Here is a 27,964-nt window from a genome sequence, read left to right on the forward strand (position 1 = left end):
TTGCCGCTTGGCTTTGACTGCAGTCTCTGGTGGTCTTCTTTGGGGAATAAACGGACTGGGTACAACAGTCTTTAAAATAAATCTTAAGAAATTATTGATTCTTAAAGCCAGGTATACATATAATTTTATTTTTAAAATGATACTATTTTCTAAAAGCTAAAGGGAAATTAAAATAGGAAAGAAACAAGAAAGGCAGGAGAGAGGTTAATGCATGTTGTCAAAACTTGTGCATCTGCTAGAGATGGGCCAAGAATTTGACCATGACTAATAATGTACTTTCTGATAAAACTTTTAGGCAAAAACTTATTATCAAAGAAATAGAAATCTTGGTTGTGCGTGTTGGCTCATGCCTGTAATCCCAGCACTTTTGGAGGCCAATGAGGGCAGATCACTTGAGGTCAGGAGTTCGAGAACAGCCTGGCCAACACAGTGAAACTCTATCTCTAATAAAATACAAAAATTGCTCTTTCCAGCCAGCGCCAAGTGATGGGTATCTCTCGGGACAACTGGCACAAGCGCGGTAAAACCGGGGGCAAGAGAAAGCCCTAACACAAGAAGCGGAAGTATGAGTTGGGGTGCCCGGCTGCCAACACCAAGATTGGCCCCCGCCGCATCCACACAGTCCGTGTGCGGGGAGGTAACAAGAAATACCGTGCCCTGAGGCTGGATGTAGGGAATTTCTCCTGGGGCTCAGAGTGTTGTACTCGTAAAACAAGGATCATCGATGTTGTCTACAATGCATCTAATAATGAGCTGGTCCGTACCAAGACCCTGGTGAAGAACTGCATCGTGCTCATCGACAGCACACGGTACCGACAGTGGTACAAGTCCCACTACACACTGCCTCTGGGCCTCAAGAAGGGAGCCAAGCTGACTCCTGAGGAAGAAGAGATTTTAAACAAAAAACAATCTAAAAAAATTCAGAAGAAATATGATGAAAGGAAAAAGAATGCCAAAATCAGCAGTCTCCTAGAGGAGCAGTTCCAGCAGGGCAAGCTTCTTCCGTGCATTGCTTCCAGGCCGGGACAGCGTGGCCCAGCAAATGGCTATGTGCTATAGGGCAAAGAGCTGGAGTTCTATCTTAGGAAAATCAAGGCCCAGAAAGGCAAATAAATCCTCGTTTTGTCTTCACCCGTGTAATAAAGGTGTTTATTGTTCTGTTCCCAAAAAAAAAAAAAAAAAAATACGAAAATTAGCCAGACATGGTGGCTCATGACTGTAATCCACACCACTCTGGAGCCTGAGGTGGGAGGATTGCTTGAGCCCCAAAGGCGGAGGTTGCAGTTAGCCAAGATTGCAACACTCTACTCCTGTCTGGGTGACAGAGTCAGACCCTGTCTGAAAAAAAAAGAAAAGAAATATAAATTTCTATGATTGCAATTAGCACCTTGTGTCTAATAATGTGTTCTCATTTGAAATTGTTTATTGACAAACCACTGGTAGAGTTTCCAGAAGTGGTACGTCTCCAGGGAAGGCTTACCTAAAATAATTTCTTCCCCTAAATGCATCAGGACCACAAGTGACATTTTTTTCAAGATGAAAAATTATGTTTAATGGCCTATGTATGTTGTAAGACAATTATTTCTGATATGGAAAACAACAAGAAAGTCATGTGGAGAAGCAAAGAAACCATATGCTCAGGAATTAGGAGAACTGAACTTTGGATTTTTCTAGAGTTTGGATGTTTGACCCCTTCAAACCTCATATTGAAACTTGATCCCCAGTGTTGGAGGTGGATCCTAATGGGAGGTGTTTAGGTCATGGGGGTGAAACACTCGTGTGTTGACACCCTCCGTTGGGGGTGAGTGAGTTTTTTCTCTATTAGCTCCCCCAGAGCTGGTTGTTAAAAAGAGCCTGGCACCTCTCCTCTCTCTTGCTTCTTCTCTTGTCATGTGACCTCTGTGATCTTTTCTTACACGGGCGCCCCTTCACCTTCTACCAAGAGTGGAAGCAGACTGAGGCCCTCAACAGAAGCAGATGTCAGTGCCACGCTTCTTGTATAGCCTGCAGAACTGTAAGCCAAATAAACCTCTTTTCTTTGTCAATTGCCCAGCCCCAGATATTCCTTTACAGCAACATTATATGGACTAAAACAGATCTGTATTGTCCAAAACACTAGTCATTTGTCACATGTGGCTACTGAGTATCTGCAATGTTGTTAGTCTAAATGAAAATGTGCTGTAAACATGAAATATACAAAGGATTACTAGAAAATTGAAAATCACATCTGTAGTTTGTATTATATTTCTGTTGGACAAATACTGCTTGTTCTGAGTTCTGTCATTAGTGGTTGCATGGTAGTGATATGAATGTGAGCCATTTAACTTTATTGGGCCTTGATTTTCTTAAGTAGAAAATTGGTTGGGGGGGGCAGTTAGATAGATGGCCTCCAAAGCCCCTTTTCATTCAGAAATGTTACAAAGAATCCTAAGGTGTGACACAAATTAATGACTTGAAAAGCCAGCAGATTGTTCCTTCGAATATCTCACCTCCACCATGGTGAGCTTCCCTCCCTGCCCCTGTCAACCGTAGTCAGACATCTTTACCAAATGCTGTTCTCACCAGTCACTACTCTATGTCCTGTGCTGAATGCTTTACAAGTATTTTATCACGGGCCGGGCGCGGTGGCTCAAGCCTGTAATCCCAGCACTTTGGAAGGCCGAGACGGGCGGATCACGAGGTCAGGAGATCGAGATCATCCTAGCTAACACGGTGAAACCCCGTCTCTAAAAAAATACAAAAAGCTAGCCGGGCGAGGTGGCAGGCGCCTGTAGTCCCAGCTACTCGGGAGTCTGAGGCAGGAGAATGGCGTAAACCCGGGAGGCGGAGCTTGCAGTGAGCTGAGATCCCGCCACTGCACTCCAGCCCGGGCGACAGAGAGAGACTCCGTCTCAAAAAAAAACAAAAAAAAAAACAAGTATTTTATTACGTACTTATCCCTGCGCTATGAAATCAGTAGTATTACACTGTTTCACAGATGAGGAAACTGAAACCTGAAAATGTTAGCTGACTTTGAAAGGCTTCAGAGCCAGGATTTGGAGGAGTCAGGATCCATATTCCTCTGAATCCAAAACCTGAGCTCCTTATCAGTGTGCTCTGCTTTTCTTTACAGAAGCCAAATTGGTTTTCCTCTGGAACCTAAACTATATTACCAACTTTTTGAGTCAGTACAACTCTTCTGTCTTGTTTTTCATCTCTGGATCCTCAGCACATAAAAAGGATGATTAATAAGCAGTACAGTATGATTAATACAGGATGATTAACAAATAGGACCATAATATTATGAATTTCTGTGTCAGTTGGTTTAAAATTAAGATGACATTTAAGGTATGCCTGTAAAATAATGTGACATTGTTGGGTTTCTAAGAATATATATACATATCAGCCATATCTAGAATGCAGTACATAAATGACCATCATCTACTTCAGAGGAGAAACTTTGAACAGTTATTTCAACATTGTTTTCTTAGTGTTTTTTAATCCTCTTTATAAATTGTCTTCCGAGCCAAGAACACATTTTCTTTGAATGTCTGAGACACAAATTTCATCTCTTCTTTCATGTATTGTTTATGTGAGGCCAAAGAAAAAGATGTCAAAAGTACTTAAGAGCCGAGTTGGAGAGTCTCCTAACAGACTACAGTGAGCCAAATTTGAGCAGCAAAAAAATAATAATAATAGTATCTGATTGAAATATAGCAGATATTTTCAAAAATATTTTTAAAAACCCATTGGTCATCACCAGAATTTGCTGGGTCATCAAGCCATTACTATAAAAAACAACAAATATATGGAATGTATTGAGCATTTAATTCCACTTTTCTGCATAAGTTATATTTCAGTATAACCAACTGTTGCTGAGGAAAAGGTCTCGTATGCAGAACATTTCTAGCACATAAATGCAAAAAGAATGATAAAATAAGAAAATCACCATTTGCAATCCCTAATAAAATAATGGGTCAAGGCAATAATCATCATAGATGCTAAAACCATCAGGTAAAATTTGATGAGAAACGTTAAAAAGAAGAAATCATGCTGACTGCATTTGAAAGTGGAATATCCAAAATTATGTTTCACCTCATGTGATGCAATAAAAAGTACAAAGCATTTGTTTTTTAAAAAAAGAAAGAAAGCTGAGTTTAATCAAGGCTTCAGAGTTCTAACTTCCCATTTACAAGATATATAAAGGCTAGAAAAAAGTTAAACAACACAACACTAGAAGAAACCAATCAGTCATATCTAGGACGCAGCGCATCCTGAAGGACAATAAGCTTGGTGTATTCAATAGATGATGTTCTTTAACAAAAATTTTAAATGGGTGAGAGTGGCATCAGCAAGACGGCAGAAAGGAGTTCTCTGGCTCCACTCCCTCCTCCACAGATGCCCAACTTGTAACTATCCAAGGGCAAAAATACCTTTATGAATATCCCAGAACTCCGGAATGAAGCAGAGACATCCCCTTCAACTGCACAACTGGGAAAACCCAAGATAAAAGGTCCTCCCCAGGCCAGGAGGCAACTATAGGTTAGTATTTACCTGCAGAAGGAGCATCTGGTCCCTCTGAACCCCAGCAGCTAAGAGGTGATCCAACTAAGACCAGGACAGGAGGCAACTGCAAGTTAGTGAGTACCCACCTGGCCCTGCCCAACTTCAAATGCAAGTCTCAGTGCTCTGCTAAAGCCTGACCTAGGCCAGGAGGCAAGCCTACATAATATATATCTGTGGAGCATACCTCTGGCCCTACCCAACTCACGTGGCCAAGCAGCAACCTCAGAGGCCTCATCCAGCCTGGGAACCCAGCATCCAAACCCGCCCAACTAGATTCAAAACAACAGTACTGTCCAACCAGGGAAGAAACCTGTAATCCTGCCTGACCAAAGATGATTGCAAAACTCTGCCTGATGGCAGCATCCATCCAGTGGTCTCACAAGACCATGGAGCACAGCCAACACTACCCATTTGACCACAGAGAGCAGGAAGCCACCTAGCCCATCTAGAGAGCCTGATACCAAAACCTGCCTTTCCAGGTTTGCTACCAGCTCGCCCATCCAGGATTCTAGGCCAGACTAAATAGTAAAGATCTACCACCACCAAAGCATGCCTGCAAAGGCTGGAAAAAGTAGCTATCTCCTCAAATGTATAGGCATCAATGTAAGAACACAAAGATTATTATAAATCAAGGAAATATGATACCACCAAAAGAAACTAATGAACTTCAATCATTGACCCAGAAGAAAAGAAAAGCTATATAATGATTGACAAATAATTTAGAATAATCCTTTTAAAGTTCAGGGAACTCCAAAAAATATTAATAGAAAACTAAATGAAATTTGGAAAACTCAATACATAAAAAATGAGTCTGACAAAGAAATATAACAAAAAATAGAAAACTTAGAGATAAAAAATACAATAACTAAATGGAAAACTTTCCATAGAAACCTTCAACAGCAGAGTGATCAAATAGAAGAAACAATGAGTGAGCTAAAAAATAGGACATCTGAAATTATTCAACTAGAATAGCAAAAAGAAAAAAGAATGAAAAAAATAAAGAGGGCCCATGGTAATCATGAGACACCATTAAGGGAACTCACTTTCATATAATAGAAATTGAGGAGAAGAAGACAGAGAGAAAAAAAACCTATAAACCATATTTAAGTACATAATGGCTGAAATTTTCCCAAATCTGGGGCAAGACAGCAACATCCAGGTACAGGGAGCTCAGATCACCAACCAAATTCAAACCTAAGAGAAGTTCACCACAGCACATTGTAATCAAATTTTTAAAAATTTAAGACAAAGAATACAGAAAGCAGCAAAAGATAAGAAGCATATCATATTCAAAAAGGTCTAATACACCTTTCAGCAGATTTCTCAGCAAAAACTTTGCAGGCCAGAAAAGAATGGAAAGATACATCCAAAGTGCTGGGGAAAACAACTACCAATCAAGGATATTTTAACTAGCAAAACTGTCCAGAATTGAGTGATAAATAAAATCTTTCCCAGGAAAACAAAACCTAACACAGTTCATCATCATGAGGCCTGTGCTATAGGAATTGCTAAAATACTTTTTAGGCTGAAATAAAAGCTAATTAATAACAAAAAGACACACAAAAGTAAAAAAAAATTCAATAATATAAGTAATACATAGTCATATTCAGCATTCTCAAATACTGTTACAGTGATGTGGAAAGCATTTGTATCCCTACTATGTGAGTTAAAAGACAAAAGTATTAAAAACAACTGTATCTACAATAAATGATTCAAGAATACAATTTATCAAACAAAGGTAAATCTTGATATCAAAATTATAAAAAATGGGAGGGGAGCGTAAAAGTGTAGAGTTTCTGTATGTGAGTCAAGTTAAGTTGTTATCAGCCTAAAGTAGCCTGTTATAAGGATAAGACGTTTTATGTAAACCTCATGGTAGCCACAAAGCAAAAACCTGTAGTAGTTGTGCAAAATACAAAAAGAAAGGATTGAAATTGAAAGCATACCACCACAGAAAACCATAAAACTGTTCCTGAAACAAACTGAGGGTCAGGCTGCTATTTCTTGTGGCCCAATAACGAGATGCAGATGAACTGAGGAGGAAGAGTTTTATTTCTGTAACTGGTTATAGGGACAAGGCCTGGAAAATATCACCAGACCAACTCAAAATTACAAAGTCTTCCAGAGCTTATATACCTCCTAAGCTGTATGTCCACGTGTAAGCGTGGATTCATCTAAAGACATAAGTGATTAACTTCTTTTAATCTATAACTAAGATCTGAGTCTTGAAGACCTTCCTCTGGAGCCTCAGCAAATTTCCTGATGGGTAAATTTACTCAGTATATTTACTAAATGGGTCCGAGTGCTGACGTGATCACCCTTATCTTATCTCCTGCTAAATCATGGAGGTTTGGGGAGTTTCTGAAAGGACACAAAGATGGATGTGTACCCGCCCCCCACCCGCTACACCCTTGTTCTGCTCTCTAATCTTTGCACGTACCAGAGGTTTCGTAAGTTCTGTAAGTACATGTTTCTCTTTCTGAGGCCAGGTCACAAGGAATGTTTAAGTAAGATAGCCAGGTCACAAGGTGTGTTTAAGCAAGATAGCCATAAACTGGTCGTGCAACCTGATGCAATATAATTAACTGCCTTTGTGTAAAACTGCTCTTCCGCCTCAAGGGTTGTACTGAAATATCAGAAATGGCGGGAACCAATCATAGTTTGCCTTAGTAATAATAGAGAGACAGAAAGTGCCTTCAGAGGGCCACCCTACGCCGAAAGAGGGCCACTCCGAACGGCAGAAAGTAACTAGCTTTCCCTTCTTTAGTTCTACGCTTAAGTTACGCCCCCGAGCCTTCACATCCTTAAAATTGGTAACAAGGAGTGAGAGCGGCGTGCTCTGGTTGTTGCCCATCTTTGGACTGCTCCTACAAAGAGAAGGGGGGACGAAAATGAGTGTGAAGCAGAGGGGAGTATCCGACAGGTCCGGTCCTGGAGGGGGAAGAAAAGGTTTTATGTTTCGTTTTGGGCTTACACTTAACACTTAACAATAACGGACAGACAGTAATAACGATGAGCATTCGCGAGCGCGTGTCGGACTTCCGACCTGAGTCAGACGGGGCAACCAAGGATGGAGGCCCCCAGATGGGCACTGGGGAACGTCTCCCACCAGTCCCGAGTGGCTGTCTTCTAGCGCGTCCGCCAAGACCGTGCCACTTACAGAACAGACCAATACAGATTACAGATTACGGATTTCGCGAAATTTCAGGGAGACAGACAGAGACAAAGACAGAGACAGTGACAAAGCCGGCTTACCTACAGATTAAGATCCGTTGACTTGGGGGTCTGGTGGGCTTGGGGGAAATCCCGGACGAGCCCCCATTTGTTATGCCCAGACCGTTTATTCCCCGAAGAAGACCACCAGAGTCCAGAGTCAAAGCTAAGCAGCAAGGATCTTTATTACAGGTTCGAACCTGGAGCTCTCACTTGCTCGTGAAACGAGACGGGCAGGAGAGCTCCCCTACTGAGCTCCGAACAATGTTATATAGTCTAAGGAAAGTAGGCATAGAATCATTATACAAATTAGAGGTATGATTGGCTGGAGTTTGAACAAAGCGATTTGGCAAACTATGATTGGTTCCCGCCATTTCTGATATTTCAGTACAACCCTTGAGGCGGAAGAGCAGTTTTACACAAAGGCAGTTAATTATATTGCATCAGGTTGCACGACCAGTTTATGGCTATCTTGCTTAAACACACCTTGTGACCTGGCTATCTTACTTAAACATTCCTTGTGACCTGGCCTCAGAAAGAGAAACATGTACTTACAGAACTTACGAAACCTCTGGTACGTGCAAAGATTAGAGAGCAGAACAAGGGTGTAGCGGGTGGGGGGCGGGTACACATCCATAAGGCAAAAACTAAGATTTTCCTGCCAGGGCAGTCAGGACATCCTGATCAAATTCCTTATATTCTAGTGTGGCAGGATCTTGTGGAAAACCCACCACCCTGGATAACTCCATTCATCCTTGAGCCCTGCAAAGTCCTAGTAACGCGACCTACAAGACAAAAGACTCCCTCTGCTCCCTCGGCCCCTGTGCTGCCGGACAGCCAGGACCCCCTAACGTTAGAACCCACATTTCCCCCACCATATCAGCACCTTATCCCGCAGGACCCAGTCCCCCAGGGTGGTGCTTCCGTAGAGGGAAACCGAGAAGCGGAAGCAGCCGAGAGTGAAAGTAACCTGGGGGGGCCGGCCGGCCGAACACGAGGCCGCGTACAGCGGGACCAAGCTTCCCGACTCCCTGACTCCACTGTAGCCCTGCCTCTCAGAGAAATAGGATCGCTCGATGATACCGGGCTCTCCCGTCTCATGTATTGGCCTTTTTCCACCAGTGATTTATACAATTGGAAGTCCCAAAATGCTCGGTTCTCAGATAATCCCAAAGATCTAACCTCATTGTTAGACAGTGTCATGTTTACTCACCAGCCGACCTGGGATGACTGTCAACAGCTCCTCCGAATCCTGTTCACAACGGAGGAGCGGGAAAGAATCCAAGTTGAGGCCAGAAAACTGGTTCCAGGAGATGACGGCCAGCCAACTGCAAATCCTGACCTCATTAATGCGGCTTTCCCTTTGACCCGGCCCAGATGGGACTACAACACGGCAGAAGGTAGGGGACGACTGCTCATTTATCGCCAGACTCTAATGGCGGGTCTCCGGGCTGCAGCTCGCAAGCCCACCAATTTGGCTAAAGTATATTCTGTGTTACAAGGTAAGACAGAAAGCCCCGCTGTGTATTTAGAGAGATTAATGGAAGCCTTCAGACAGTTTACCCCTATGGACCCGGAAGCACCGGAAAATCAGGCAGCGGTAGTAATGTCCTTTGTAAACCAGGCAACACCAGATATTAAAAGAAAACTCCAGAAATTAGAAGGTTTAGAGGGAAAGCAGATTCAGGACCTCCTTCAGATGGCCCAGCGAGTTTATAATAATAGGGATACTCCAGAAGAAAAACAGTTCAAGGCAACCAAAGAAATGACCAAAGTCTTAGTAGCAGCTTTCCCCCAGGCAGGAAATGGCCAAAACAGAAAGCAGAAAAAGCAAGGCCCTAGGCAAGGATTAGAAAAAGATCAGTGTGCTTATTGCAAGGAACGTGGCCACTGGATTAAATACTGCCCAAAGAAACGGAGACCAGCTAACCCTACCTCCGTACTCGTTACCCAGGACTCTGACTAGGGAGGACGGGGTTCGGACCCCCTCCCCGAACCCAGGGTAACTTTGCAAGTGGAGGGGTCCCCAGTTCGCTTCTTGGTCGATACTGGGGCGGAACGCTCAGTCCTAACCAAACCAATTGGAAAAATGTCTAAGAAAACATCCTGGGTGCACGGGGCCACAGGCATCAAAAAATACCCCTGGACAACCCAGAGGACTGTAGACTTAGGAACGGGAAAAGTCTCCCATTCCTTCCTAGTCATCCCAGAGAGCCCCTGCCCTCTACTAGGGAGGGACTTGCTGACAAAGATGGGGGCCCAAATCCACTTTGAGCCAGAAGGGCCCAAGATAACTGATTCCCAAAACAGGCCAATATCTATCCTGACTGTCACCTTAGAAGATGAGTACCGACTCCATCAAGAGCAAAAGCCCCCCGATCAGGGAATTGACTCTTGGCTCCAGCGTTTCCCTGAAGCGTGGGCAGAAACTGGGGGCTTGGGGCTAGCTAAACATCGACCTGCCATATTTGTGGAAGTTAAGCCAGGGACGGACCCCGTTCGGGTTCGGCAATATCCTATGCCCCTGGAGGCAAGAGAAGGAATTACGCCCCATATCCGCCGACTCCTAGACCAGGGAGTCCTACGGGCTTGCCACTCATCCTGGAATACTCCACTGTTACCTGTTCGTAAACCCAACAGTACGGACTACAGGCCAGTACAGGATTTAAGAGAAGTTAATAAAAGGGTCATGGACATACATCCCACTGTGCCCAATCCATACACCCTTCTGAGTGCCTTACATCCCAAAAAACAGTGGTATACCGTTCTTGATCTAAAAGACGCTTTCTTCAGCCTTCCTCTGGCTCCCAAAAGTCAAGAACTCTTTGCATTTCAATGGACGGATCCTGAGAGGGGCATCAACGGTCAGCTAACATGGACCAGACTGCCACAAGGGTTCAAGAACTCGCCAACTCTGTTCGATGAAGCCCTTCATGAAGATCTGGGTGAGTACCGGCGGCAACACCCTGAAATAACTCTTTTGCAATATGTTGATGATCTCTTAATAGCGGCCAGGTCCCCGGAAACTTGTGTTCGAGGGACTGAGGACCTCCTGAAGACTCTGGGGGAGCTAGGCTACCGAGCCTCAGCAACAAAGGCTCAGATCTGCAAGTCGGAGGTAACTTATCTGGGGTACCTATTAAAAGGGGGGCAACGCTGGCTAACCAAAGCCCGAAAGGAAACAGTCCTACGCATCCCTAGACCCCAGTCAACACGGCAAGTGAGAGAATTCCTGGGGTCGGCAGGGTTCTGTAGGTTATGGATACCCGGATTTGCTGAGTTAGCCAAGCCCCTATACCAGGCAACAAAGGAACGGCAGCCCTTCAATTGGACGGAAGAGGCTGAGCTGGCCTTTCAGCAAATCAAAACTGCCTTGTTATCAGCCCCCGCGCTGGGGCTCCCTGATGTCTCCAAACCCTTCCACTTATACGTGGATGAAAGTAAGGGTGTTGCAAAAGCCGTGTTAACACAGTACCTAGGCCCCTGGCAGAGGCCAGTTGCCTATTTGTCAAAAAAATTAGATTCAGTGGCTGCTGGCTGGCCACCCTGCCTCCGGATAATCGCGGCGACCGCCCTAATGGTCCGAGACGCTGATAAACTTATCATGGGGCAAGAGTTGCGCGTTATAACCCCGCATGCCATTGAAGGCGTCCTCCGGCAGCCGCCGGACCGATGGATGAGTAACGCCCGGCTCACCCACTATCAAGGACTGCTGTTAAACCCCCTCAGAATAACTTTTCTGCCCCCAACCTCTTTAAACCCTGCTTCACTGCTGCCAAATCCAGACTTGGACGCCCCGTCCCATGAGTGCACTGAGATACTGGCTCAGGTGCATGGGGTGCGGGAGGACCTGCAAGATCGTCCGCTCCCCGACACAGAACTCACCTGGTTCACTGATGGCAGCAGCTATGTCCACCAAGGCCAGCGGTATGCAGGAGCGGCTGTAACGTCAGAGACTGAGGTAATCTGGGCGGAACCCTTGCCTCCAGGGACATCGGCCCAAAGAGCCGAACTGATAGCCCTTACACAGGCCCTCACCCTAGGGGCAGAGAAAAAACTAACAGTATACACGGATAGCCGCTATGCTTTCGCTACTGCGCACATACATGGGGCCATCTACAGAGAAAGGGGACTATTAACAGCCGAAGGCAAAGAAATAAAAAACAAGCAAGAGATCCTAGCTCTATTAACTGCTTTGTGGAAACCAAAGAAATTGGCTATTGTACATTGCCCTGGGCATCAGAAACCAACTACGCCAATTGCTCGAGGCAACTTCTTAGCCGACCAAACCGCAAGGAGCATAGCAAAAGCTCCCAGTCAGCTCCTCGCGCTCCAGCTCCCCGATCCTGGCCCGCGAAATTTGCCATGTTTTCCCGACTATACCGAACAGGATCGCGAATGGATGAACACGCTTCCCCTAAAACAGGTTAAAAATGGGTGGTGGACTGACATAAATGACCAAACCATCCTACCAGAAAAATTAGGATGGCAGGTGTTGGAACACATCCACCGGACAACCCACCTGGGTGCCCGGCGAATGATGGACTTAATCAGGCACGCCAAGTTTAGAATCAGGCGCATAGCTGAACTGGCCAGCGATGTCACAACAAATTGCAAAGCCTGCCAACTAAACAACGCTTGCCCCCAAACCCAGACCACCACAGGAATTAGGTGTAGAGGAACTAGGCCTGGTATCTATTGGGAAATAGACTTTACTGAGATAAAGCCTGGAAAATATGGGTATCAGTACTTACTTGTCTTTGTAGATACTTTTTCAGGATGGACAGAAGCGTTCCCAACTAAGAGAGAAACTGCTCAGGTTGTAGCAAAGAAAATTTTGGAAGAAATCCTCCCCAGGTATGGCTTTCCCGTCCAAATAGGGTCAGACAATGGACCAGCCTTCGTTGCTAAGGTAAGTCAGGATTTGGCTTCCATTCTGGGGGCAAATTGGAAATTACATTGTGCTTATAGGCCCCAAAGCTCAGGACAGGTAGAAAGGATGAATCGGACTCTGAAGGAGACCTTAACTAAATTGACCATGGAGACTGGCGCTAATTGGGTAGTACTTCTCCCCTACGCTCTGTTCCGGGCCCGAAATACCCCTTACAGACTAGGCCTCACACCATATGAAATCATGTATGGCAGACCCCCACCCCTGGTCCCCAGTCTAAAAGATGACTTACTCAAACCTGACATTGTGCTTATAGGCCCCAAAGCTCAGGACAGGTAGAAAGGATGAATCGGACTCTGAAGGAGACCTTAACTAAATTGACCATGGACACTGGCGCTAATTGGGTAGTACTTCTCCCCTACGCTCTGTTCCGGGCCCGAAATACCCCTTACAGACTAGGCCTCACACCATATGAAATCATGTATGGCAGACCCCCACCCCTGGTCCCCAGTCTAAAAGATGACTTACTCAAACCTGAAACTGAAAATGTCTCTGAGCTCCTGTTCTCCTTACAAGCCTTACAGAAAATTCACCAGGAAATTTGGCCCAGACTACGAGAACTGTACGAGGCAGGACCTCCGCCGACGCCTCATCCGTTCCAGCCGGGAGACTGGGTCCTAGTCAAGCGCCACCGGCAAGAAACTCTTCAACCCAGGTGGAAAGGACCACTGCAAGTACTCCTGACTACTCCCACCGCTCTCAAAGTAGAAGGCATCGCTTCGTGGATCCACTACACACACGTCAAACCAGTGGACCCAACATCCGACCTTCTCAAGCCGTCTGGAGCACCGGTTACATGGACTGTAGACAAAGCTAAGAACAATCCCTTAAAGCTAACCCTGCGCCGTCATCCCCATAGCCGTAACCATGTCTAGCTTACCTATGCTTTTATGCCTTATGCATCTGACTCTCCTCACTGCTGCGCCGTCTAATCCCTATGTCTGGAGGTTCTGGCTCTATGAAAACAAAACTCACCCCGGGGAAACCCCCCAAGCGGGTAAACTGCTAGCTAGCACAGACTGCCCCCCCTCAGGGTGTAATACTATAGTTTACCTCAATTTCACTAGGTTCCAGATTGCCCAACCAGCAACACCCATGATCTGTTTTGAATACGATCAAACTGAATATAATTGTAAAAATTATTGGTGGCACCAGAGTGCAGGTTGCCCATATAGCTACTGTAAGACGCACTCTGTCCGATACTGGAGAGAACGACAAGGGTGGTATTTTTACAAAACTGAGTCTCCCGTCACTTACACTTGGATAATTAGAGACCCATGGGACTCTCGGTGGACAACCCCACAACATGGGGGAGTATATTACTCATCAACTAGTACCTGGCCCAGTAGCCATTTATATCTGTGGAGAAGTCTAGTCCAGATTCAACCCTTAATCCACACACAAATCCACAGGCAAGAAACCAAGTTATCACAAGACTTGCAGCCCTTCTCCTGGCTAACTCTATTACGGGAAGGGCTAGCATTCGCCAACCTCACTGGTTTAGGCGACCTGTCCTCTTGCTTTATGTGTGCAACCCTAGGAAGACCACCATTAACGGCTGTTCCTCTATCCTCCCCTCCCACAAACTATACAGGTTTTAACTCATCGATAGTCACGATACCCGATGTAGCCCTGTACCGTGACCCATACCAAGAGAAATACCCCTATTGTTATTCGGCATTTAGCAACAGCCTCTGCAACCAATCGGCTACATACCCTAATAGTCCCATATATGCTCCCCCTGGTGTGTTCTTCTGGTGTAATATGACTCTGTTAAAAACTCTGTCCAAAAGCATCTCTGACGGACAGTTGTGTATCCCTGTTACCCTAGTTCCCCGACTGACACTGCTAACCCCGGCAGAGTTCATAGGCTGGGCAGGGACCGCCCCAACTAAAACTGCGCGACATAGACGAGCAGTTTTTCTACCACTAATTGCCGGAATATCCTTAACCACCTCTGTCGTCGCAGCGGGGTTAGCAGGAGGGGCCCTACAACACTCCATGATAGAAAACGACAAGCTGTTACAACAATTCTCTGTTGCTATGGAAGACTCCGCCTATTCCCTAGCCTCCCTTCAGCGGCAGCTCACCTCCCTAGCACAGGTCACCCTTCAAAACTGCAGAGCCTTAGACTTACTCACGGCTGAGAAAGGAGGTACCTGTATGTTCCTCAAAGAAGAATGCTGTTTCTATATAAATGAGTCAGGGTTAGTTGAGGAAAGAGTCCAACGCCTACACGAACTAAGCTTAGAAATGAAAAAGCAACAATTCACTACAGCCGCTAACAATTGGTGGAGCTCTTCAATGTTTTCCCTTCTGGCACCCCTTTTAGGCCCCCTAATGTCTTTACTACTTCTATTCACTATAGGCCCCTGTGTGGTAAATAAAATTTTACAATTTGTCAGAGAAAGGTTTGATACCATCCAACTAATGGTCCTCCGTAGCCATCACCAGCCTCTCCTGCACCCAGAAAGTGAGGCTATATTATAAGACTCTGGAAATCCAAGATTGGACATCCAGTTACTTATGAGAAGGGAGAAATGAAAGGACACAAAGATGGATGTGTACCCGCCCCCCACCCGCTACACCCTTGTTCTGCTCTCTAATCTTTGCACGTACCAGAGGTTTCGTAAGTTCTGTAAGTACATGTTTCTCTTTCTGAGGCCAGGTCACAAGGAATGTTTAAGTAAGATAGCCAGGTCACAAGGTGTGTTTAAGCAAGATAGCCATAAACTGGTCGTGCAACCTGATGCAATATAATTAACTGCCTTTGTGTAAAACTGCTCTTCCGCCTCAAGGGTTGTACTGAAATATCAGAAATGGCGGGAACCAATCATAGTTTGCCAAATCGCTTTGTTCAAACTCCAGCCAATCATACCTCTAATTTGTATAATGATTCTATGCCTACTTTCCTTAGACTATATAACATTGTTCGGAGCTCAGTAGGGGAGCTCTCCTGCCCGTCTCGTTTCACGAGCAAGTGAGAGCTCCAGGTTCGAACCTGTAATAAAGATCCTTGCTGCTTAGCTTTGACTCTGGACTCTGGTGGTCTTCTTCGGGGAATAAACGGTCTGGGCATAACATTTCTACAGACTGCCAATAAAACTTGTTGAATCTTAAACAGATCCTGTTAAGAATTGCTTTATTTTGTCATCCTTTAAGGCCCAGAAAAGGCCTAGGCAAAACTCTTAGTGAGCTTCTATTACATTCCAGCCTTTGTATCAGGGCACTGGCCCTTTCAGCTTTTAATATTTAACTGAGTCACTCAGTCAGTGCTGAAACAGTTGTTATGGAGTTCTGTGTTGTAGTGAGACCTGGCCCGTCGCAAAACCGCAAAGACAGCAAGAGAGGAAGAAAGAAACAAAAGACATGCAAAACAGTCTAACACATTACTCACAATAGACAAGACAGGGAATCAACCTAAGTGTCCATTAACAAATGAATGGATACAGAAAATCTGGTATATATACACAATGAAATACTATTCAGCCTTAAAAAATGAAAATTCTGTCATCTGTGACAACATGAATGAATTCAGAGGACATTAAGCCAAGTGAAATAAGCTACACACAGAAAACAAATATCACATGATCAACTTAGATGGGGAATCTTAAATAGCTGAATTCATAGAAGCACAGAGTAGGATGATGCTTACCAGAGGTTGGCAGAGGGTGAAAGGGGGCAGGGGAAGGGGGTGTAGCAAGTTGGTGAGGGAGAAAATGGAGAATTGTTGATCAAAGGGTACAAACTTTTAGATAGGGAAGAGAAATAGGTTGCAAGATCTGTTGCACAGCAGAGTAACTATAATCAATAATAATGTATTAGCCGGGCGCGGTGGCTCACGCCTGTAATCCCAGCACTTTGGGAGGCTGAGGCGGGTGGATCACAAGGTCAGGAGATCAAGACCACGGTGAAACCCTGTCTCTACTAAAAATACAAAAAAACTAGCCAGGCGCGGTGGCGGGCGCCTGTAGTCCCAGCTACTCGGGAGGCTGAGGCAGGAGAACGGCATGAACCCGGGAGGCGGAGCTTGCAGTGAGCCGAGATTGTGCCACTACACTCCAGCCTGGGCGACAGAGCGAGACTCCGTCTCAAAAAAAATAAATAAATAAAAATAATGTATTATATATTTCAAAATTACTAAGAGAGTACATTTCAAATGTCTCACCATAAAAAAAGGATAGGTAAGCAAGGTGATGAATATGTTGATTAGCTTGATTTAATCATGCCACATTGTATACAGATATCGTAACATGACACTGTACCTTATAAATGTATACAATAGATTTGTCAATAACATTGACAAAATAAATGAGAAAAGATAACAAAATTAAAAGAGACTTATAGATTAAAATGGTTAAGAATATAAATGCCAAATGCAATGTGAACACCTTGTTTGGACACTGATTCAAACAAATGTAACTTTCAAAAAGTGTTTTTGAAGTAATTAAGGAAATGGAATATGAACTGGGTATAAAATAATGTTAAGACAGTATTGTTCATTTTGCTAGTAAGGTAACGGCAGTGTGATTGTGTTTTTTAAAATGTCCTTATATGTCAGGGATGCATAATAAACTAGTAACATAAGTCAGATGACAGGATATTAGGGACTCTAAAATATAAAATATACCAGCAAAATTTAACACTACCACCAGCAATAGTAGCAATGGTAGTTGTAGTGGAGATGAAAAATAAAGCGAACAAAATATTTATAGTGTGGAAACTGTAAAACATGTATATTAAGGTTCACTTTCTTTTTCTCTCTACTTCTGTAATGTTTGAAAATTTCCATAATAACAAATAATTTAAGCCTCAAATCATTTGGAAGCATGTCTCATGAGTTAGGTGGTGATTAAAATGTGTTATTCTATTTTGGTCAAAAACAATGCCTGTCCCTACTATAATAAGCAGTTTTCCTGTGTGTTATTGAAGGCAATTTCAGAAGAGAAGAACTGGGTTTGAATTATCATTCTGGGTGATCTTGGCCACTATGTCTCTGCATACCTTGTTTTCCTTATAGGTTAACTAAGAAAGTTAAATTATTGGATCACCAAAGGCTTTTCCAGCACATTTCTAGAGCTGTTTTACTTAACGACAGATTATTAGATAAGGGAATAGCTTTTTATGGCCATAATAATCCTTTGAATATGTAAGTATTCATTTTCAAAATAATTTTTTAAAACAGCTTCATTACCTGTAATGACTATATTTAATATTTGACCACAGCAATTATACAAGGTCAGAAATATTCAAAACCAATTAATTCCATGAACAACAGTATATGAGAAAACTGCTTCAATTTGTTGTATTCTAGTCAGAGTGAACCTATAATGCCTAGAAATTCTTACCTGCTAATAGTTATCTAATTCTGATTGTCTGCATGACTCAGGTCACCAGACAATAGCTTAATTTACTACAGTGAATAGACTGCTTACTCTGTTACATCTCAAAGATTCTCTAAAACACATATCTGGTACTGAATAAATTAAAAGAAACAATTTGGAGGATTTCTACTTTTCAACCAGTTATACTGATGATGTATAGTGTCCTTAACCTTGTGAATCAGATATTTGGCAGTGAATTAAACTAGCCATTATACCCCATTTTCCAAACACACAGAGGTGAAGTGAAGCTATCGGGATAATCCATTATTGGGTTTGGTTTTTTATATGATTTGGCTGTGTCCCCACCCAAATCTCATCTTGAATTGTAGTTCCCATAATTCCCATGTGTTGTGGGAGGGACCCAGTGGGAAGCAGTTGAATCATGGAGGCGGTTTCCTCCATATTGTTCTCATGGTAGTAAATAAGTCTTATAAGATCTGATGGTTTTATAAGGGGAAACCCCTTTCGCTTGGTTCTCATTCTCTCTCTTGCCTGCTGCCATGTAAGACATGCCTTTCACCTTCCACCATGATTGTGAGGCCTCCCCAGATGTGAAACTGTGAGTCCATTAAACCTCTTTTTCCTTATAAATTACCAAGTCTCAGGTATGTCTTTATCAGCAATGTGAAAACAAACTAATACAGTTTTTCTGTTTTGTTTTTATTTTTTCATTCTCTTGCTACCCTTTTTTGCCACAATTCCATTCTATACTTCATCAGTTCCTAGGAACTTTTCCAATGTAGTCAAACAAATCACTCCTTAAGAGTAATGTTTCTATACCCTTTCTCTTGATAATTTTACTTAATTCAATTGCTAAAATACCACTGGCATAATTTGATTCTTAAACTATTTTTATAATGCACAGCTATTGTTAGTATCTGGTGTTGTCCTTTTTACTTAAGCTGATTATTAAACCAGAAGTCACTGTTTTTAAACACGGGAGGAAATATAACTTGCAATCAGTAAAGTAATTAAATATTTGTATTGGGATATGGCAAATGTAATTAACCTCAACTCTAAATAGATTTAAACCTAAAATATTTGTGTAATTAACTTAAAAAATAAAATTGCAATTATCTGACTCAATTACTCAATATAAGTACTTTTCCCGCTTAATTGCAAATAATGAACTAACCTGTCAATAATTGTACACATTAAAAGATGTCAGATCTGGAAGAGAATAGAATTTGATGCTGAAGTTTTTAACTTTTTAGAAGTATCTCTGTTTTCTTGCTCCGACTTAGGAAGAACATAATCACATTTGGATTTAGAATTTTGAGAAAGTTTAGGCAATTGCCTTTTATTTAAGCCCTTTCAAGGTAAAACTATTTATTGTGTTGAGGAAATTAGAGGTCTGATGAATTTGAAACAAAGCATTGCTTTTGAATTCCTTCATGAATTTCACATCAGAGTATAAAATTCCTACTAGATAATCTTGCATTTAAATGTGTAAACTTTCCTTGAAATAAACTTCCCAATACAAGCTATCATTATCACTTTCAAAAGCCCTTTGGGACACAGCTTGAAATTTTTTTATACTTTAATTGCTCAACCAAAAAAATATATACTTCAGCCTCCAGCAGGCCACCACATTGTGTATCTTCAAGCAACATCATGGCATTCGGTGCCTAGAAATGATGTTCCTGGGGCTGTGCTACAAGGCTGTGTGAAGTGCTCCACTTCAGGCAAACATATGTTCCATTTAATCAAAATGCTCTACCAAGAGGCAACACTCAATAGGTATTTGTTAATTCACTAGTAGTTCCTGTAGCAGTAGATTATTTGAGTATTGGTGGAATATTAGAGGACTCAGATACCAGAATTTCTTAATAACAAAGTACAAAGTGAGTAGATATTTGACAATCTTTGAATTCATTTGTTAGGGAAAGATTACTAAACGAGATTTGTAATTCAAATCCACAGTGTGAGAGTAGGCATTGACCACGCAAATAAAATAACTACCAAAATTCTGTTATGCCCTTGGAGAAAGACCTAATTAATAACCACCCAATGTCTAGCACAAAATAAAGCTTTCTGTAAGTGCCCTCTTCTTAACAAAATATTATCATAGACATCTTAATCTTTTCTTTCCCTTTTCAGCAATAATTTGGTATTATTATCAATATTGTCATTTTTTATGATGATTATACATTGGATTCGGAGACATCCAATAGCTTAACCAGGTCACTGCAAGTGGTAGCCCCAAAACTGATATCTATGCCTTCTAATTCCAAGACTTGAGTACACTCTATCCCAAACCTCAAATTCTATTTGAGCCTGTCTTTAATTCTATAACCTGATTTCCAGTCACTTGAAAGTAAGAGCACAATGAAAAGAAAACTAGGTTACTTAAAATAATTGTGATAAAGAAAACTGCCAAAAATAAAGATATGCAAGTCTTTTTTCCCACCTACTTATTTGAAAGTTTATAAAATGAAGGGTATGAAACAAGGAGCCTCCAGGTTGGCCTTTCTCATTAACAAACTTTTTCCCCTTCAGTGACTGGCAACAGTTTGTGGAGAAATAGAATAGTAGAACTGGAAGCATTCTTTAGAGTTGAAATTTATTCCAAAAACCTGAGTTCTCACCTCTAGGTCCCCCTTAAACTCCTCTACCCTTCACCTTCTCAGATCTCCTCCTGGGCTGAGATTCCCAAGCCACAGCCTTCCGTAAGGAGGGGTTGTAGCACGTGGGAGCTCAAGACACTGCGGGCGGGAAGAAGGCACAGGGCTGTGGCCGGATGTGCCAGCAGGTTGGTGTTTAGGAAAAGAGGAGGCTGAGGGAAAGCACTGTTTTCCCAGGGAGCAGGCACCAGCCCTGGTTCCTAGATTCCTCTTCCCTAAGTCCCTCCTGGCAACCCTTCAGTTTAGCACCCTCTTTATTCTCAGATCCTCCCACTCTCTAGATTTCATCCCTTCCATCCCTGGGCCCAAACTCTTTTTCAAAAGAAGTGCCAGAAAGCGCAGCTCTGTCTGCCCCTCCCCTGTTCCCACAAACTCTTTCCCTCTTTTTTCCTGAACCCCCAGCCTGAGAACCGCATCCTCTGCCCTGGCCTCTCTACAGACTGCACCTTATTCTCTCCTGGCCATTGCCTTCACCACTGGCATGCATTCCTCATATACTTACCTCAGTTAAAAGGAAAGAGAGAGAGAGAGCCTTTTAAAAAAATATATTAGCTTAGAAATAAACAAATATTAAGCCACATCTATAATAATGGGATATGACCAAAAAATGAAAGATATGTATATAACTGAAGTCAGGAAACACTGAACTAATCTGTTGTCTTTGGAAAAACTGAAAGCTAGTGATGCTACAGGAATTGCTCAAAGTCACAAAAGGGATTAGTACCAGAGGCTGAGCTATCCTTAGCATTTTTGCAGTGTGTCTCTGAAAGCAGAGATGCATTCAGAATAGCTGTGTTTATTCCACACAAGAAGACATAGCATGCCTATTATAAAGAGGCCCAGTTTCCCACTCATTTGGACATACTTTAATGTCCTTTGTTTAAAGACTTCCTAGCTTCTATTTCCCCATTTTCAATCACAGCTTCAAACCGTAGAAAAGCTACTTGTTAAAAATTTGGGGAAAGACCCCAGGGACACAGGCAGGTGAACAACACATACTGGGGCCTGTCACGGGGTGCAGTGGGAGGGAGAGCATCAGGAAAAATAGCTAATGCATGCTGGGCTTAACACATAGGTGATCGATTGATAGGTGCAGCAAACCTCTGTGGCACATGTTTACCTGTGTAACAAACTTGCACATCACGTACATGTACCCCAGAATTTAAAATAAAATTAAATTAAATTTAAAAAAAAAGATTTGGGGAAAGAAATGTGGCTAGCAAAATATTACCTTCAGTAGGCCCTATTAGTATCTTTTGAATTTATCGGTATAAACACACACAACACACATACACAATAGCACACACACACAACACACACACACACACACGACTCAGAGAGTTACCTCGTTGATAGATTTAAGTAAGAAAAGAAAACTGCATCTTTTTTCTTGTGGTGAGAAAACTGAATTGGGGACTAAATCATAATGGGGCTCTTCAAAAATGCTGAACAACAATATTTGAAATTTTTACACAGACCTCCAAATGCTGCAGTCATTCCACTGTAAAAATTTAGTCAATTTTTTTTTTTCTAAGAAAGAAAGTAAAGATAATAAAGACCTGTTACCTAATTCTGGGCTGAGGCTGAGTCACTGTGTAAACACACTTCAACTACCAGCCTGCTTTCTCAAGGGTGAATCAATTGCTTTGAACAATGAATGTAGTGAGTTCTTTCAAATTTTATCCTACAGAATAGTACCACTCATCATTGTTCTGTGAAAGCATGAATATAAAGAGTCAATATCTTCTGGGTTTGTTGGCTATCTTCTGTTTTGGAATTTGAATTTGTCCAGCAGGCCTATAAAAATGAGCAACAAAGAGAAAAGGCGAGTTCGCATGATGTCATGAAGGCACAAACAACAAGGAACTCGGAGACCTGGATTCCCTCTGTGGCCAAAACCACATAAAATTCCAAAGGCAATGGAAAAAGAAAATTTACTAACCTATTCACACACACACACAAAAATGCAATGAACTGGCTAGGTGCAGTGGTTCATGCCTGTAATCCCAACACTTTGGGAGGCCAAAGTGGGGGGATCACCTGAGGTCAGGAGTTCGCGACCAGCCTGGCCAACATGGTGAAACCCCGTCTCTACTAAAAATTTAAAAATTTGCTGGACATGGTAGCAGGTGCCTGTAATCTCAGCTACTCAGGAGGCTGAGGCAGGAGGATCGCTTGAACCCAGGAGGCAAAGGTTGAAGTGAGCTAAGACCACGCCATTGCTCTCCAGTCTGGATGACAGAGCAAGACTCCGTCTCAAAAAAAAATGCAATGAACTAATTTCACAGCTTTTCTTTTTCAACAAAACTCTGCTTTCAGGAAAAAACTAGAGCACTACTGTTCCACTGTCCCCTCAATCACTTAGTAACCAGCCTTAAGCAACTCATTTAAGTTTTATCAACTGCCGCTTCTCCCCATGCACTTGTAAAATAAGAGTGTGCTACTATTACCTACTGTTCATATGAGAATTAGATGAGATAATACATCTAAAGCATTTAGCAATATGCCTGGCATGAAGTAAGATCTAAAAAAAGATAGCTATTATTTTGACTATATGACGACGACGTGTTGCTGAAAGATAGTGTGAAAATTACTCAAATTAGCTTATGTGTGGTAAGAAATAAAGGGAAAGATAAAAAGGTTTAAAAAAAATAATAATAAACAAGGAACAACATTCCCCTTTCTTTAGGATTTTGTTGAACAATGATTCCAGGTTTAGAAATAGCCTGTAGCTAACGCCAAAGAGTGTTTTCTTAACTATTCTCATAAAACTCAATCATTCCTCATACTCATGAACCCTTTATTGACCTAGGTAGACTAGGGTTACCAACTTTGGCAAATAAATATTCTGGAGGCCCAATTATATTTGAATTTCAGGTAAACAATGACTTTTTAAGTATAAGTACAGTATTCCATTAAATAGCTGAAACATATCTTTACCAAAAAATTATTAGTTATATGTCTGAAATGCAAATATAATTGGGCATCTTGTATTTTATCTGAGAATCCCAATGAACACCTGGACTCCAAAAACCAGGAAAATCTAGATGGTGCACCCAGAGCAACCCTCAAAGACCACAAGTGTGAGCCTGGTGGCTGATGAGAATATTTTTTTAAATTAGCGTATCACATATACCTTCACTGGCTTGAGTGAGTTTTTTTCCTTGCAATCCAAAGGCTTGACTGCCAAAACACGTGTCTGTTTCAGTTTTTCTGTCTTAAAAGATGGAGGCGTGATACTCATAAGGCTCTTGTAAAGAGAAAATAGAAACTAAATGTGAAAGCACTTTATAAACTAGGTTTTGGGGACTTCCGGGTAAAAATACTAGATTGAACACATGCTCCCTGCAGAAACCCTGCTAAAATAACAGGATAGAAATTGTTTAAGGCATGAACCCAAAAGGAAAGAGAACAAAACCCAAAAGGACAGAGAGGATCCACCAGCAACAGCGACCCTTCTAAGGAGTCAGGCAGGTGAGTGAAGCTGTCTTGGACTTTTTAGACCAGACCAGCTAAATACCATGGAGTGACCATCAAATAAGAGGTGAAGAGGAGCAAGCCCCCAGCTAAGTTCTATTCAAACCTTTAACCAAGAAGATGATGAGCTATAATAAAATAGTAGTTGTCTTAACCCATTAATTTTGGGTGAATTATTACACAACACTGGAACCCACAATTGGAAGACAGAATGGAATTGGTGTCATTAAGATACAGGGCTATGTAGGACACAGGTGGAGACCATTGTTAACTAAACAAATTAGAGAAGAATTCACAAAGACAGTGGTATCTCAGCTGGTCTTAAAGGATAAATAGGCCGGGTGCAGTGGCTCACACCTGTAATCCCAACACTTTTGGAGGCCAAGGCAGGAGGATCACTTGAGGTCAGGAGTTCAAGACCAGCCTGATCAATATAGTGAAACCCTGTTTCTGCTAAAAATACAAAAATTAGCCAGGCATGGTGGCGGGTGCCTGTAGTCCCAGCTACTCAGGAGGCTAAGACAGGAGAATTGCTTGAACCCAAGAGGCGGAGGTTGCAGTGAGCCAAGATCGCACCACTGCACTCTAGCCTGGGCGACAGAGGGAGTCTCATCTCAAAAAAATAAAATAAAATAAAATAAAAGGATAAATAGAAAACAAGAAAAACTTCAGGCAGTGTATAGCACAAGCTTAAAGAACTTCTCTTTTTCAGAGAGGTTTGGAGAGTCCCAGATACTGTCTAAAGATCCCCCAAATTATGGACAGGTCCAAGAATAAACTGAGAAGCCAAATCCCAGGTGGTAGTGGGAAAGAAGAGTAACTGCACTGAAAATACTAGCTTTGGCTGGGCGCAGTGGCTCATGCCTGTAATCCCAGCACTTTGGGAGGCCAAATTGGCCAGATCACCCAGGTCAGGAGTTCAAGACAAGCCTGGCCAACATGGCGAAACCCTGTCTCTACTAAAAATACAGAAATTAGCTAGATGCAGTGGCGTGCACTTGTAGTCTCAGCTACTTGGGATGCTGAGGCTGGAGAATCACTTGAACCCAGGAGGCAGAGGTTGCAGTGAGCTGAGACCACACCACTGCACTCCAGCCTGGGCGACAAGCGCAAGACTCCATCTAAAAAAAGAAAGAAAGAAAAGAAAAGAAAGGAAGGAAGGGAAGGGAAGGGAGGGGAGGGAGGGGAGGAGAGGGGGGAAGAGGGGAGGGAGGGGAGAAGAGGGGATGGGAGGGGAGGAAGGAGGGGAGGGGAAGGGGGAGGGGAGGGGAAGGGGGAGGGGACAGGAAGAGGGAGGGGAGGGGAGGGAGGGGAGGGGATGGGAAGGGGGAGGGGATGGGAGGGGAGGGAAGGGAGAAAGTTTCTTTCCCCCAATCCCTCCTTATTGTTATTTAAAATTCCAGGGAAAGCCTCTGACTGGCTAACTTGTCCATGTCCCCTCCCTTAGTCCAATCATTGTTACCAGCTGATAGGGTAATATTACTGACCAGTGTCCAAAAACTGAGTTAATATAATCTACAGTCCCAACAGAATCACTTGTTATGAAGGAATGACAGTTCCTACTAACAGTGAGGGAACAGGACTGTAAATCAGAATCAGGATGAAAGTATTATAGGGCTGATTAAAAATAAAACCAAACAGGCCAGGCGCAGTGACTCATGCCTGTAACCTCAACACTTTGGGATGCCCGGGCAGGAGGACTGCTTGAGGTCAGAAGTTCAAAAACATCCTGCTCAAGATAGCAAGACCCCTCTCTACAAAAAATTAAAAATCAGCCGGTCATGGTGGCGCACGCCTGTAGTCCTAGCTACTTGGGTGGCTGAGGAGGGAGGATCACTTGATCCCAGAAGTTCAAAGTTGTAGTGAGCTATGATTGTGCCACTGCTCTCTAGCCTGGGCAACAGAGCGAGCATCTGTCTTAAAAAAAAAAAAAAAAAAAAGATATCCAGAACATGGATATAATGACTGACTTTGTTTGCAGATTTACAGCGTGAACAATGGACCCTCACACTTTTAAGGGCTGTGTGAGTATTCATTCCTTATGCCTACCTTTCCCATTCTACCCCAGTTGAGGCCAGTTGACTCTAAACATAAGAAATCATAATCCTGAAGGAGTTAAACAACTTTCATATCACATAAAGGTCAATGAATAGATCTTGCAACAGAATTCACCAATTCTGCATTCCTGACATGTGCAGCAAAGGCAAAACATTCAAGCAAGGATACATACTTCTTGAGAATGCAAAATAAAAATACAGGCAACAAAAATAATGTGGAAAGTGGATAAATTTTCCACTCCTGCACAGCAGATTTTATTTCCAAACATCTCATTCCCTCCCAAAAAACTGCAGTGCAGATTTTGCAAACACGATGGGTTACATAAGTAGGATTATGTACTCTTCATGCAAACTCTGAAGCCAGCTGTCCATCCAGTTCTATTTCCCAGATAGGAAAACGCATTACAACCCAGTTTCAACACGATGCTGGATAGATATTGATAAATTCTGACTCTCTCAAGTTAGAGAAAGGAAAATATATTTTGAAAACTTATTCACCTAGACTCTTTTAATGAAGTCAATGGCATTTAGATGATAGGATTATGGTTGTATAATTATATATTCAGTATGAATATCAGGAATCCATGCATTTAAGTGTTATACATTTGTTTCCTAAAAAAATTCATATGTTCAAGTCTTAACCCCCTGTATTGCAGGATGTGACCTTATTTGGAGAAAGGGCCCTTACAGAGGTAATCAAGTTAAGATAAGGTCACTAGGGTAGCCTCTAATCTAATATGACTGATGTTCTTATAAAAAGTGGAAATTTTGAGACAGCCAGACACAGACAGCGAATGCTACATGAAAATTCAGGCAGAGAGCAAGGTGATGATGCTACAAGTCAAGGAACAGCGAACATTGCCAACAAACCACCAGAAGCCAGGCGAGAGTCTCCCTCTGAAGCCTCAGAGGAAATCAACCCTGCCAAAAATGTGATCGTGGATTTCCAGCCTCCGGAACTGTGAGACAATACATGTCTGTTGCATAAGCCACCCAGTGTACAGTGCTTTGCTATGGCAGCCCAAGGAAACGAATGCATTAAGCAAGAAACATCACATAAGAAATGAAAGAGGGAATACATTCTATTCTCTCCAGACCAAATAATCAGAAATTGAAGGTACTGTTTTCACAACACAGGCCCAAACTTCCACTATGTTTTATAAGTAAAGTTAGATCCTTTCCTGGTCCCTAAGTTATGCAGGTAACAGTCTAGACCCTCAGTTTTGGCTAGTCATTGTGAAGTAAGCTTGATTTCATGTAGAGGAGTTTAGACCACCTTTCACCAAAAAAGACTACGCTTCTATTTCACTCTGAACTTGCTGGTTCTTAGACAAGAGACCAGAAAAAGGGCAGGTTTTCCTCTGCTATCCTGTGACTGCCTGCTACCAAATCAGCCCCAGATTTATTGTCTGCCCTAATCCTCCTGCTCAGTTCTATGTAGGTTCATGTTCCTTCTTACGCAAGTGGTGGGGTGTAGGGAAGAGAACGTGGTGTTGGAAATGCAAGAGTAGCAATCCTTACTATCTGTAATAGTAATATGTCAGGTAGGGTTGGGATCCAGTATCTGCCTAGGAGACTAAGGTTTTTCAACTTTTCTGTTTCAGATGCATTAGCCTCCCACCTAGTCAAGAAAATAAATCAGAACTTTAGTGAAGAGTTACAACTCTGATATCCCTGACACTGATTCCAATCAGTTTTTTCCACAGGTCAATG

General features: G+C 42.6%; 1 protein-coding gene, 1 long non-coding RNA gene and 1 pseudogene across 2 annotated transcripts in view; 2 read left to right on the plus strand and 1 right to left on the minus strand.

Annotated features, from left to right (window-relative positions):
- Positions 1-27,964, minus strand: part of LOC135971159 (uncharacterized) — a 136,002-nt gene that overhangs the window by 65,564 nt on the left and 42,474 nt on the right. The gene's annotated exons all lie outside the window — the stretch shown is intronic.
- Positions 487-1,186, plus strand: LOC102145191 (small ribosomal subunit protein eS8 pseudogene; annotated as a pseudogene).
- Positions 1,978-27,216, plus strand: LOC141407136 (uncharacterized). Its single transcript, XM_073995118.1, has 5 exons — positions 1,978-2,014; positions 8,463-9,158; positions 10,767-12,577; positions 20,724-20,845; positions 27,012-27,216. The coding sequence occupies exons 1-5, from the start codon at positions 1,978-1,980 to the stop codon at positions 27,214-27,216; spliced, it is 2,871 nt and encodes a 956-aa protein (XP_073851219.1).

Source organism: Macaca fascicularis, chromosome 6, assembly GCF_037993035.2.
Source record: "Macaca fascicularis isolate 582-1 chromosome 6, T2T-MFA8v1.1".
Classification (NCBI taxonomy): Eukaryota; Metazoa; Chordata; class Mammalia; order Primates; family Cercopithecidae; genus Macaca; species Macaca fascicularis.